The sequence below is a fragment of the Strix uralensis genome, chromosome 20 (genome assembly GCF_047716275.1).
Source record: "Strix uralensis isolate ZFMK-TIS-50842 chromosome 20, bStrUra1, whole genome shotgun sequence".
In the NCBI taxonomy this organism is placed as follows: domain Eukaryota; kingdom Metazoa; phylum Chordata; class Aves; order Strigiformes; family Strigidae; genus Strix; species Strix uralensis.
The window spans coordinates 5,153,374-5,166,012 of NC_133991.1; the positions used below are offsets into that span (position 1 = coordinate 5,153,374).

A 12,639-nucleotide genomic window follows, 5' to 3' on the forward strand; every position below is an offset into this window, starting at 1 on the left:
AAGCTTGGTTAGAAGTTACGTAGCTGATACACCTTCACTAGGACTCCAATTTGTGACATTGACTTGCCCTTACAAACTGCTTTTTACAGTATTTAATAATTGTAACTTCCTACAACTTCTAAAGACCCATTTCTGGGGATGGTTTGACCTCTAAAGGCAAGTTCTTGTAAAAGAGGTGTCCAACAGCAAAGGCCATACTGATCCACTAAGTTGTGGAGACAAGAAAGCACTGCTTTGCTGCTCTTGCCTGCAGATTTTACACAGCTTTAACTGTTCTGTGAAATGTGCCCAAAGATGCCACAAGCCCAGGGCTGAGCTTCAGTTCTAGAAGTGTGACTGTGGCCTCAGCGCTGTGTGAGGCTCTGCTGCCAGGCGGCTACACAGACACCTTCCCTGCTGGCTCCTACGAGCTGGTACATCTGCCTGCAAGGGTCTTGGAGGGTTTTTCTTCAAGATGATGGTAGAAAAGAAACACAGCAGAAGCATGTGGAAAAAAAAAAAAACCCAAACATTTATTACAACAACCCTGTAAATGTTTAAATTGCGGCGTGGCTCCCATCCACGGCAGCTACAGCCTTGTCTGATCCGAGGTGAAAGTGCTGTAGTATGTCACTGCCACTGCAGTGATCACTCTTGCTCCTGTAATCTTACTAGTTACTAATTGCTTAGATTTGTGGGACTTTCTTTAGAGGTGGTAGTAGCTCAAAACTAACTCAAAACAGGTGGCAGCTGCCTTAAGAACTGAACACAGCTGTGCTGCTGCTGGACACTGTGCAATCTGGGTGTCACTCGAAGCTGCCCCTACACCAGAAACTGATTCTAACATTAGTTTCTGAAAACCAGCAACTGCTTCCCTGCAGCCTGGTGTTTCTAGCACCTAGGCCCTATGCAGGTATTCCCTTCTCCTTTTCAGCCCCCCACAAAAATGGCAGTAACTTGCCCTGCTCTTCTGGGAGTCACTCATTACTGAATGTTACTGGCTGTAACAAAAGAGATACGGACTTTAAGGGAGCTGGGCCTGGCGAGGGTACATCCAGCCTCAGGTTACAGTCTGATGGGCACGCAGCGGGTGGGAGGAGGTCATACACCAGAACGGAAAGGTGGATTACAGCAGGATGGTCGACATAGCGTCTGTTATTGCATATTTAAAACTAGCAATTCCCTATCTCAGTAGTTTGAAAGTAGTGACTCAGGGGACCAGGATGGTGAGGTTAATGTAAAACAATGATCGTCATAGGTGGTGTCTGCTATCTTCTTTGCAGAGTATCCAATACAAACACTACATGAGGAAATACAGCTCTGACCTTTGCCTTCTGTACATGAAGATTTTGATAAAGCTTGTGTTTAACTAAACTGCGCAAGTTCCTAGATACTACGTACCTTAATTATAGGAGAAATTCAGGCTTCTCCCTGCTACCTTTAAACTCTTTGGAGTACATCAGGTGCCTGGGAAGGAGCATTAGCATGATGGTGCAGTAGGCAGAGTTCAAGCGACTGGAGGACTGTGCATAAACTGAGGTCAGTGATGCTGCAGCAGCTCTTGCACTCACTGCCTTAAACACAACACACTGTACCTGCCGTTCTGCACACAAGCAGCTATTTCCTGACAGCACAAAGAAATCGGCTTTTAAACATAATTCAGGCTGTGCATCTTACAGTTTGTTGCCAGATGGAAAAATATGTGGGTATAAAGCACTAAGAAAGAAAGTATCCCATTGCTGATTTTTTTAGCCACTAACTTGGCTAAAGTGTTTTCTCCTCCTCTCATCTCCATGTGTTAAGAGTCACAAAACCCATGAAACTGTTACTGCTCCCTTTGCACAGGCAGGTGGAAGGGAATGGAGCTGGAGCTGCCCACCCAAAGGGCAACGTTTTGCTGTGGGACTCGGATGCGGGGTCACGGTGCCGTCAGGACACACTGCTCGGCCAGCGGATGGCAGCCGTCGTACTCCTCCAGGTGAGGGTTATCCAGGTCGCCTCTGTCGTTGTGCTCGGCGGAGTCCGGCTGGCCCCACGGGGGACCAGCAGTCCTCACACACACACAGCGACTCCCCCTTGAACCGGGGCGGTACAGCTTCCGAGGGACTCCAGTCCAGTCTCTGTTCACTCCCCCACTAAGAATGGAAAATTAAAATAGATTACAATTCAAACCCATGAAAATGCTTCCAGGAAACTGAGAGTCATTAGATAAAAAGACAATCTGGGAGAGGTAGAACAACACACTCACTGAGGTAGACTTTGCTCCCAACAGCCAACATCCCACAGCTTTCTGATACCTTCTTATTGGCTGTGCTTCAGAAACCTGTGGCCTGAACCTGGTTTCATCAGTGCTGCTACATGCTCTCACCCTTCTGGGAGCAATCAACTTCTGCTTCCCACGTTTCTATTGCTGGAAAAGGAATCATAGCCTTATGTAGCACAGTGTGTCTAATGGCAAAATGCCTTTTTTGGGGGTAGCTAATTGCTCACAGATAACCACACGCCGCCTTCTGTGCCGTGACTGAACACAGTGATTTTAAGAACTAGGGCAAAAGAAAAAATAAAAAAAAGTCTCAATTTCTTCTGCAACTACTTCATAGTGTCTCTTTATGGGCCAAATCCTGCCTGTTCCCCTAACTACTCCATCTTTTAAGCCTGTAAACTCTTACACAAGAGACTTAAAACACCCAGTCCCAAGGCCGCACCCAAGCTCGTTCACACGTAGAAGCGGATCCCCCAAGGTAGGCAGTGCTGCTGGTGTACGGAAATGAAGACTAAGCATTTTGCAGTGTGGTCTGTGAAATGATTTAATCTTAAAACAAAATAGTTCCTAAACTGTGAGAGGAATACAACTAAATAGGCCAAGTAGGAAATGACTATTCAAAGCTCAACCTCATTTTTGTGTGGTTTTAAGTAAAAACTGTTGTGGCAGTAGCCTGTGAGACAGGCTGTGAAACTGTCTGAAAAACATCAGCTAATCCTTGCATTCCTGACAGGTGAGAAAACCTGATCAAATGCAGCAGATGGTCCTAGTGGGATTTCTGTCCTGTTTTCCTGAGAACAGGAGGATCACGTGCACATGTGGCAAATTCTGAAACCTGATTTTGATTCCAGTGTGACAGAAGAGCTTTTGCCTCAGAAATAAAATTCCTAAGAGTATCAGTGATCAGGATGAAAGTTTATTTTCCTTTTACCCGCTCACCGGGTCAGGGAGCAGAGCTCCCTTCCGCTACCTCACACTGGAGAACATTTTCGCTAGCCCAACCTACACCTCTGGGCAAGTCCAGCCTGGGTGGAGGCTATCAGCAGTTGCTGTTACTGGCAGGGAAAATCTAGTGACTGGTTCACACAGCAGCAGCGGCCCAACCTGGCACAGGGAGAGCTGCTCCTTGCAGGTTGGCTCTGCCTCTGTCAGAAAGCACAGCCTGAGGAATGCAGACGGGGAAGGGACCGTGCCTGGTGCATCCCAGAGCTCGGCACGTTAGGACCAACCTACGCCCTTCTGCAGAGGAGTCAGCAGACCTGACCTACAGACCATGGAGCGTGGTGACTGCAGGAGCCAGGACATCTTCCTACATCACTCCTGCTAGGAGAGGCAATGACAAAGCTCAGGGCATCCAAGAAAAGGGCAGAAATTGCTCCACTACAAAGGGACCAAGCATGACGGTGGGAAGGCAGAGTTTACCTCTGTCTGGAGCACCAGAATCGGCTGCCCTTAGCAGAGCTCCATTCAGAGTTGCAGGGTGGAAACTGCTGCTTCCTTTGCTCACTTTCTGCTTGGAACTTCTGAGCTTCCTCAATCGCAGCCTCAGCCTCCCTCAAGGCTTCTGTTGGTGCCCCGTTTTCATCATAGAATCTGCCCACCAGCTTCCCTGGAAAAGAAGATCAATTAAGACCGCAGTGCTTCCAGGCAAGGAAAATGAATAATTCTTGTTTTTTTTTTTTTTTTTAATTTGTTATTTAAAAACAGAAAAAGGAGGATCCCACCATGGTGCAATTTTAAAACTTAACTGAGCTTACATCCCTTCCATTCTTGGACTACACAGCAATTTACCCATATTAATAAATCCACACAGGACAAGCTTAGGCACAGACTCATTAAAGATCAGAAAGTCAATGCCACTTTCAGCTGCAGAACCCAGAAGTCTTTCCCACCCATGCACCTCATTCCCAAAAATAGTTTCCTTGCACTGCTGCTCCTACTGTCTCCAGAGTCCTGCTAATTTCAGTACTTGCAGCACTGGCTCCATGCCTTTTGCTCAGCAGAGACAAATAAAAGCAGGGCAGAAAGCTGCAGCTCACAGTCCAGGGCAGAAAAACTGTTACACTTTGCCTTGGAGGAGAGTGGAGACCAAACTAGGTCTGATTCAGCAGCCCTCCAGCTTACAGGTTTCAGTACGCTGGTCCCCAGCAGCCACCTGCAGCACAGGTGAAAGCCCCTCACCAAGGTGGATGTGTTGCAGACCAAGCCTGGCACTACACAGCGCTGCACCCTCGACCTTCCATGGCTGTGCTGCGGGCCTGCCCTTCCCCACCCACAGAATCACAGAATCATGCCAGTTGGAAAAGACCTCGAAGATCCTCCAGTCCCACCATGAACCTCGCACTGACCGTTCCCAGCCCCACCAGATCCCTCAGCGCTGGGTCAACCCAACTCTTCAACCCCTCCAGGGATGGGGACTCCCCCCCTGCCCTGGGCAGCCCATTCCAACGCCTAACAACCCTTTCTGTAAAGAAATGCTTCCTAATATCCATTCTAAACTTTCCCTGGCGCAACTTGAGGCCATTACCTCTTGTCCTATCGCTTGTTACTTGACTAAAGAGGCTCATCCCCAGCTCTCTGCACCCTCCTTTCAGGGAGTTGTAGAGGGCAGAATTCCTAACAGCCAGTCTAATACCCGCTCTCCTCCACACGTGTTTCCCTTGCGGCCAGAACCACCTACCCACGGGGTCGTAGTTGTCGCTGTAGAAGGAGAGCCAGCTCTGGATGGCGAGCATCTCGCCCGGTGACAGCGCCGAGACGTCGTCCACCAGCCCCGCCTGGGTGAAGTCCCCGGTGGCAAACGCTCTGGTGGCATCTCTCCCTGTGAGGTGGGCAGGCGGTGAGCCCCCCGCGGCCAGGCCCTGCTTGGCCTCACCAAGCCCCCAGCCAGGCCCTGGCAGGCCCCAGCGAGGCCCAAACGCAGGGCCCCGGAGGTCCCCCCCCGCCCCACCGGAGGTACCTGCGAAGCCGCTGTAGGCACCGCCGGGGCCGTAGTGCCCGCGGCCACGCTCCACGTCGAAGACGCGGCCCAGCACGGCGAGGTAGAGGCCGGGCTCGCCCGCCGCCCCGCGGTACCGGGCCAACTCGGCGGCGCTCAGCAGGCGGCCGCGGGGCGCCAGCAGCCAGGCGCGGGGATCGAACCCGCGGCCCAGCAGACAGGCGGCCCCCAGGCACAGCAGCGCCGCCGCCGCCGCGCCCCGCCGCATGGGGCCGCGCCACCGCGCCGGGCGGGTCACGTGTCCGCCACGAACGCGCCCGACCCCTTCACGACACTTTCCTCGCCGCACGGCAGCGTGGCGGCGCCTGACGGCAGCGTGGCCACCGCCCCGTACGTGTGCGGGAAGGGGGCGCGCACACACACACGCGATCCTTCCCGCGGCTCTGCTTTACGGCGTGTGTCGCGCGTCGCGCCGTGCCTTCCCGGGGCGGGGCGGGGCTTTGCGGCGCCGGGCGTCGCTTGGCGGCAGTGTGGCGCGGCCGCCGCCGGCCGGGAGCTGACAGGTGCGGCGGGCCGGGAAGTTGCTGACTAAGCCGGGCCGGGCGGAGCCGGGGCGGCGGCCGGACGGGGAAAGAGAAGCGGCTCTGCCAAGCGTCGGCTCGCAGTCGTCGGCGCCTCCGAGGGGCTCATGGGGACGGCAGCGAGCCACAGCAGCGAGGAGGAGGAGGAGGGCGCCGAGGAAGGCATGGAGGGGGCGGCCGCCGCGCCTCAGCCTGGTGCTCCCTTCTCGCCCGGCGCCGCCGCCAGCCCGGCGCCGCCGCTGCCCCCGGCCGAGGTGCTGCTGGACCAGGCCCGGCTGCGGGAAGCCACGGCGCGGCTGCGGGAGGCGGCGCTGCCCGAGTCGCTGGTGTCGCGGCACCACAGCACGCTGGTGCGCTGGCTGGAGGAGCGGCTCAGCCGTGGCGACGAGGCCGTCAGCCTGGAGCAGTTCTGCGAGGTGCTGGAGAGCGTCTCCCGCCTGGCGGCCGGCTCCCGCGGCGAGAGCGAGGAGGTGAGGGGGCGGCGGGCGGCGGCGGGCCTCGGCCCGGGCTGTGGCCACTGCGCGGGCGCGGAGCACCGGCCGGGAAACCGCCCTCGGGAGAGATCTGCCCGCCGGGCCCGCGGGGAGGGTGGTGGGAGGCCCGGGGGTGCTGCCGGATGTGGGTGCCCCTGAGCCCGGGGGTCTTGTGGGCGCGGGGTGCGAGCAGCGTGGCCGTGACACTCCCGTGGCGACCCCGGTCACCCGTGTCTGGGAACGGGGGCGAGGCCAGGCCGCAGGGTGCTGCAGCAAGGTTAAAAAAGTGGCTGCTGCCTCTGATAGGCAGGCTGTCAGCTTAAAGATACGTGTTTTTTTTAAAAAAAAATTACGTCTGTTTTCAGTGGCGATGCTTAGCAGCTGCTTTTGAATAAAACGGTTATTTGCAACGGGATTTCTGCTGTTGCTGCTGCTAGTTCAGCTGGTGGTAGCACAGGTAGGAAATTCTGTACAAGTAATTCCTCTGAGATACTTCTTAATGGTATCAGCAAGTCAAAGTTTACCAGACTTAATTTTATTGTTGCTTTTTGCAATCAGCAGTGGAATTGTCAGGTATCTCTTTGGTATCCCATTACTTATTGTAAAGTAAGAGTTTTGGAAAACTTGTAAGAAAGTAGCGTAAGAGAGTTCTGCCTCCACAGACAGAAGGTCTTCAGGTAAGGTTTTAATGGTAGAAGGGAGTACAGTTTCCTTTCTGCCATGGGAAGGGTTATGGAGAACTTAACATCTAGAACATTTAAGCTTTAGCTTTACTCTCTAAGCTAGCATTTAAAATGCAGTAGAATACCCAGTTGGGAATTTCACACTCAATTGAGAAAGAGGTTATGTCTGAATTTCTTACTGCATGCAGTTCCTGAGTCTCACCAGTGACTTCCTTCTGCCTTTGTATCCCTCCCGAGTAGTAGAATATCTTGGCAAAGTGTTAAATCACACATACGCTACTTGGAATATTAACAAGACTACTGAAAACTGGGAGGAGATTAATTTTGTTGTACAGATAGGTACGTTTGCACCAGACTGTTTTAAGTACCTGCTAAAATGCGACCTCCATTTCCAGTTCCTTTACAGGAGCCAATAAAGAACACTTCTTCATTTGTACCAACAGTAAGAGTGAAATTAGTACATGGGGGTTCTTTCTGTTAATACAAACAACTGAGCTTTGTGGGCTGCAGAAATAGTTGAGGATTGTCTGAATTGCATATCTTCCTCTGCATGAAGAATATGGTGGTTTGGGGTTTTTTTTCCTGCTCTCGGGAGTGGGGAAAAAACTTGTCAAAGGATTTGTCATGGTACAGATATGTGGTCACATCTAGTCTGTCCTGCAGAGTTGAGATGTTGGGAGTTGTGTGGAAAACCTTGATGTCATTGTTTCTATAACTGGCACTAGCTCATGGGCTGTAGTATTTTAGATTCCCAGGATGTATTTTACCCTGATGAGAAGTTAGTTTGTGGGTGGCTGGTCAATAGGTTTCACTTTTTAATGTTTATAGAATCCTGTCTGGCATAGGCTGTTTTGATCTGCCCATTAAGTTTTTCTGTTCTCAGGGTGGGGCTTGTGAACACAAACTTGAATGCTTTATGGGCAAAATGAGCCTCTGTTTAAATGCAAAATCTATTTTCTAGATAAACTGAACCTCTGAATCCTTTTTTATTTATTAGTGCTTCAGCAGCTATTATGTAATGTGTCCAGCTTTTGCTTGAAACATTAATGCTGCAGTTCTGCTGAGAGCAAAGGATGGAATGCAGAGTTTTCCTAAGTCACACTTGAGATCTTCTGTCATGCTGTCCAACTCCTGAGATGAGCGGGTGATTTTTCCATGTGCTGTGTTTCCTAGCCATCACCTTAGCCATCATTTCCCAGGAAAGATGTTTCTTTTATGTTTCTTCATGTTTGGGGTTGAACTGGGTAGGAAGTGGATGGACTTAATGCTTTTGTTTAGGAGCAGAATGCAGCTGGGTTGTGGTACAGCTGCTACTGCATTTGCATCGTGTCCCAGCCGTGAACACAGAGCAAAAGCTCCGAGTACAGGTTTGCATACTGATTTTTTCTTCTTTTTCTTTTTTGCCCCATTGCACAGGGCAGCTTGTCTGAGCAGTGGAAATTGTGTATGTTTTTTGTCAAATATAGAGTTTAAGTTATACTGAACAGTCAAAAAATAATTTTGGAGTGCTAGGGTTGGTGCACTCTCCTGAGACCGGTAAGAGTTTAAAAATAAAATAGCAAAATACTGCATTAAGATGCAAAGAAAAGCATATATGTGGTAATCTCTCCTTACATGAAAGTATAAGAAATTGGTTTAAAGTAGCTATCAGCAGATCCAGCCTTGTCACATTGTGTGTGGTCTGTTTTCACTAGTATCACAAAACTTCCTCTCTTGTTCACTTCATATTTTAGTAATCGCACAGTCTGACTTCAGATATGAGGAGGAAAAAGTTACAGTGTCAGGAATGGCGTGGTGCAAAACTGTACACTGAATTGTTTTGGCAACGGAGTTATGTTTGTTAAAATTAATTCCCTGAGTATTGTTGTCCTCAAGCAAAGGTCTTCATTTTTTTGCTTCGGTATCTACCTGATGCCCAGCATCAGTCATCTGTACTAGCTGTGGTACCTTCTGGATGCCCAGTGCCAGTCCTCTTTGCTACTAAGAATAACTTTTTTAAAGGTGATTATTGTTAGCATGGGTTCAGCTGTATGTTTAACAAGAGTTGATAAGACTGCTAAGCTAAAATTCAGCTCTGTGCTGTAGAAGTGCCATTGGAGCTTTACTCAGGTGAAATACGGCATTTCGATTCTGTTGTCTTCTGAGGACTTTGCTCTCATTTAAGTGGTGTAATTATGCCATGGTTAATTGGCAGGTTATATTTTGATCTAATCATTTCAGATTATTTCTCTCTAGGATAGTGCTTTTAATGGTACATTAAGATTGATAATCAGGTAGCAAACCAAGAGATTCAAGCATAAGCTTCCTCCCAAACAGCAGTGATTTCTTGACTCTGTCAGACACTTGTGAGATCTGTTCTGAGAGGCCGAGTTTCCTTGGCCATGTAGCTGAACTTGAAATACCAAGTTCAGGTCTGGGAGACTGAAGTCTTGCTTGTAAAGAAATAGCTTTTGTAAGTGCATTCCCAATTTACATGAAGAAAATGGATGCTCCAGAAATACTGCATTTGGGGGGGGGGTGCGGGGTGTACACTCAGGTTTTTTTAGCAATTAAACAGAAGTTTGTTTTAAAATTAACTACGATTGTAAAAATATATCTAGTTTTTTTGATAGTAGTGTATCATTGGATCGTGAGTTCTCTGAAGTGACTAGGTAAAAAAATTTACATTTATGAGCTTGGTTCTGGTTTATCGGCTTAGCTGAATAAAAATATCTTGTTACTTTTGTTAGTACAAAGATGTGAAATGCATAGCTGTGTTAGTTACTTTTTATACATGCTCAACACTATTTTTTTATGTTAAAAATTTATCCTGAGGTCAAAGTTAATAAAGCTGGCCATCGTTCCCCTCAATAAGAAAAAAAAAAATCTGTTCTAACTCTCTCCATTATTTTCACAGATACTTTGATAAACTATGTTAAACTGGTATTTTGTGTAGGAGGACAGTATATGGAAGGAAATACACATCTTGAAAAATATTCTGGTTGTAAGGACACTTTCTTAAATAAAGGAAATCTTTAAAACCTGAAAGAATTTGGGTGGATGCAGTGAGATGGATGCAGCAGTAATGAGTAATGGATGGTATGGCTTTTAGAACTAACTCAGCCTTTAGTGGAAGAGCTTTTTAGTGTTCTTTTGTGGGCACCTTGTTCATAGTCACAGATGTCGGGTGGATGGATACTGCTGATTCACTGGTATAGATGATGTGCTGTCTCCACCTAAGCATAACTACAGTTGACTTTTATAGGAGAGCAGTGCAAATGCCTTAAAACTTGCTAAAGACTGCAGATTTCCAGCCAGGCTGTTTCCTGTTGTCATGAGTTCAATACCATGGAAAATGGATTCTTTTGATTTTTATTTAATGATGTTATAATGTTTATTGCTATGGTTTCTATGAAATACCTTGAATTCCTGCTTGAAGTAAATATGCTGAAATAAATTTTCTTTTTTTGTTCCTCTTCAGGCCTTTGCACAATTTGATGCTGAAGGAGATGGCACCGTAGATGTGGAGAATATGCTGGAGGCTCTCAAGAATTCTAGTGGAGCTAATCTTCAAGGGGAGCTTAGCCATGTAATCAGGCAACTGCAAGCTTGTTCACTGGTTCCAGGTATGAGAACGGAGTGACAAACAAATGGTTTCCCAAGTCCTGCCCTGTATAAGGGGTGCTGCTTCAGTAAATTGCTTTAATAGTGTTGCTTGTCCTAATCTTATCAAAACCATACTCCAGGTCATTCTCACTTCTCTAGTGTCAAACAAGTGAAGTTGCTGTAAACTAAACATTTCCCATAATTATATCCAGCTCACTTACTTTCATAAATAACCAATATTTTCTTCTGTTTGTGAATGGGGGGCTTCTTATCCTTGTTTGGTTTATCACACAGACAGAAAACAGTTCCTTGTGAAATTTCGGTGAGTGCCTAACTAATGCAGTCTTGTACTTGGTAACTGGAGGAATAAATCCTCCACTGAGTCTGTTTCAGGTGATGAGTCATATACTTTATTATTATTATACTGTTATTTAGCATTTGAAATCTTGCTAAAACATAATTCATGTTTTATAGCATATAGTTTGGAAAGTGTCAGTTTCCAGAATTTGATTTCTGGGATAAGTATCAGTTACTGGCTTTCCTTCCAAGCTTTTGATGATAAGTGGCTAAAGGGGATTTGCCTTAGAGGATCAGACAAGAAGGGTTAGAGAATTGGGTAGTAGATAAGTCAGAGGAAAATACTTATGGAGTACTATTCTGTGCATCTGAATGCACTGTGATTCAGAGTACGGCTGTTCAGGAGCTGAAATTTCTTCTGAAGTCTAACGAAAGCATTAGGCACCTCTTTGGGAATAATCCACAATGCCAGAGTGAGATGCTTAGCGTAGCTCAAGGTGAGTGATGTGAGTACATCAGCTCGTTAGCCAAGCAGCAGCTGTTTCACTTGGATATTGAAGGTAAGGGTTTGGAACTTTCGGGTCAGCAAAATAAGTGTAAGAACTCAAGATTTTGGGTAATTGTTTTGAACCCCTTCAGGTATCTCAGGTAACTGACAAAAATATTTGTCTGTGCTTTTCGCAGTCCTGTGGCAACGGTTGCAAACTGGAGCTACTTATGGTGGAATGTAGTTCCAGTATTGGCTCCCATGCTTAACTGGGATTTACCTAGTAATAAGATATAGAGCAGAAAAATGATGACTTGGTCAAGTCAGATGTTGCAGCAAAGATACAAATAATGTTTCTTTCTAGGTTTTATAGATATATTTTCTGAATCGAAAGAGTGTCTTGGTCTTCATGCTTCAATGATACTGAGATTCTTGCACCGGAATCGGATTTCTAGTACTGCCATCCCTTACCCAGTGCTGGAGTACTTCAACAATATCTGTACTATGCGGTCTTCTGTGTTGAAGGATTCTTTAGATCGACTTCTGCTAAAAGAGAGAGGTATGTAATATTTTTCTTTTTTTTTCAGGATGGTAGTGTAAGCATAGCTTGAAGAAGAAATTAGAGATAAAATAAAAAGCTTTCTTTGTTGTTTAATCTTTAACAGGCATGAGTGTTTATGAAGTTGATCTGCATGCTTCTGTAGTGTTTTTGTTGGTCTTTTGAGGCACATAAATTGATTTTTATAATTGCCTAGCAATCTGAGTACCACACTGGGATGTTTTTCATCTTTCTCCTGACCTGTTTCAGAATTATCTTATAATCATAGAATGGTTTGGGTTGGAAGGGACCTTAAAGACCATCCAGTTCCCACCCCCCTGCCACGGGCAGGGACACCTTCCACTAGCCCAGGTTGCCCAAAGCTCCGTCCAACCTGGCCTTGAACCCTTCCAGGGAGGGGGCAGCCACAGCTTCTCTGGGCAGCCTGTGCCAGGGCCTCACCACCCTCACGGGGAAGAATTTCTTCCTTATATCTCATCTAAATCTGCCCTCTTTCAGTTTAAAACCGTTACCCCTTGTCCTATCCCTACACCCCCGATCAAGAGTCCCTTCCCAGTTTTCCTGTAGCCCCTTTAAGCACTGGGAGGCTGCTCTAAGGTCTCCCTGGAGCCTTCTCTTCTCCAGCTGAACCCCCCCAACTCTCTCAGCCTGTCCTCACAGGGAAGGTGCTCCAGCCCCCTGAGCATCTTCAGGGCCTCCTCTGGGCCTGCTCGAGCAGGTCTGTGTCCTTCTGATGTTGGTGCCCCACAGCTGGACCCAGCACTGCAAGGGGGTCTCACGAAAGCGGAGTAGAG

General features: G+C 47.8%; 2 protein-coding genes across 4 annotated transcripts in view; one reads left to right on the forward strand and one right to left on the reverse strand.

The window, feature by feature from the left end:
* Positions 1–487: 487 nt before the first annotated feature.
* On the reverse strand, positions 488–5,472 carry CYB5D2 (cytochrome b5 domain containing 2). Its single transcript, XM_074890563.1, has 4 exons — positions 5,202–5,472; positions 4,923–5,063; positions 3,665–3,851; positions 488–2,114 (listed from the first exon to the last, which is right to left on the reverse strand). The coding sequence occupies exons 1-4, from the start codon at positions 5,446–5,448 to the stop codon at positions 1,898–1,900; spliced, it is 792 nt and encodes a 263-aa protein (XP_074746664.1). The 5' UTR covers positions 5,449–5,472; the 3' UTR covers positions 488–1,897.
* Positions 5,473–5,697: 225 nt separating this feature from the next.
* The window catches only part of ZZEF1 (zinc finger ZZ-type and EF-hand domain containing 1), a 62,242-nt gene continuing 55,300 nt past the window's right edge, over positions 5,698–12,639 (forward strand). For all 3 annotated transcript variants that reach the window (XM_074890710.1, XM_074890711.1, XM_074890712.1), the window contains exons 1-3: positions 5,698–6,231; positions 10,378–10,522; positions 11,651–11,845. In XM_074890710.1, coding sequence (XP_074746811.1) covers positions 5,869–6,231; positions 10,378–10,522; positions 11,651–11,845 — 703 coding nt within the window. In that variant the 5' untranslated portion in view covers positions 5,698–5,868. The remainder of the gene's footprint in view (positions 6,232–10,377; positions 10,523–11,650; positions 11,846–12,639) is intronic.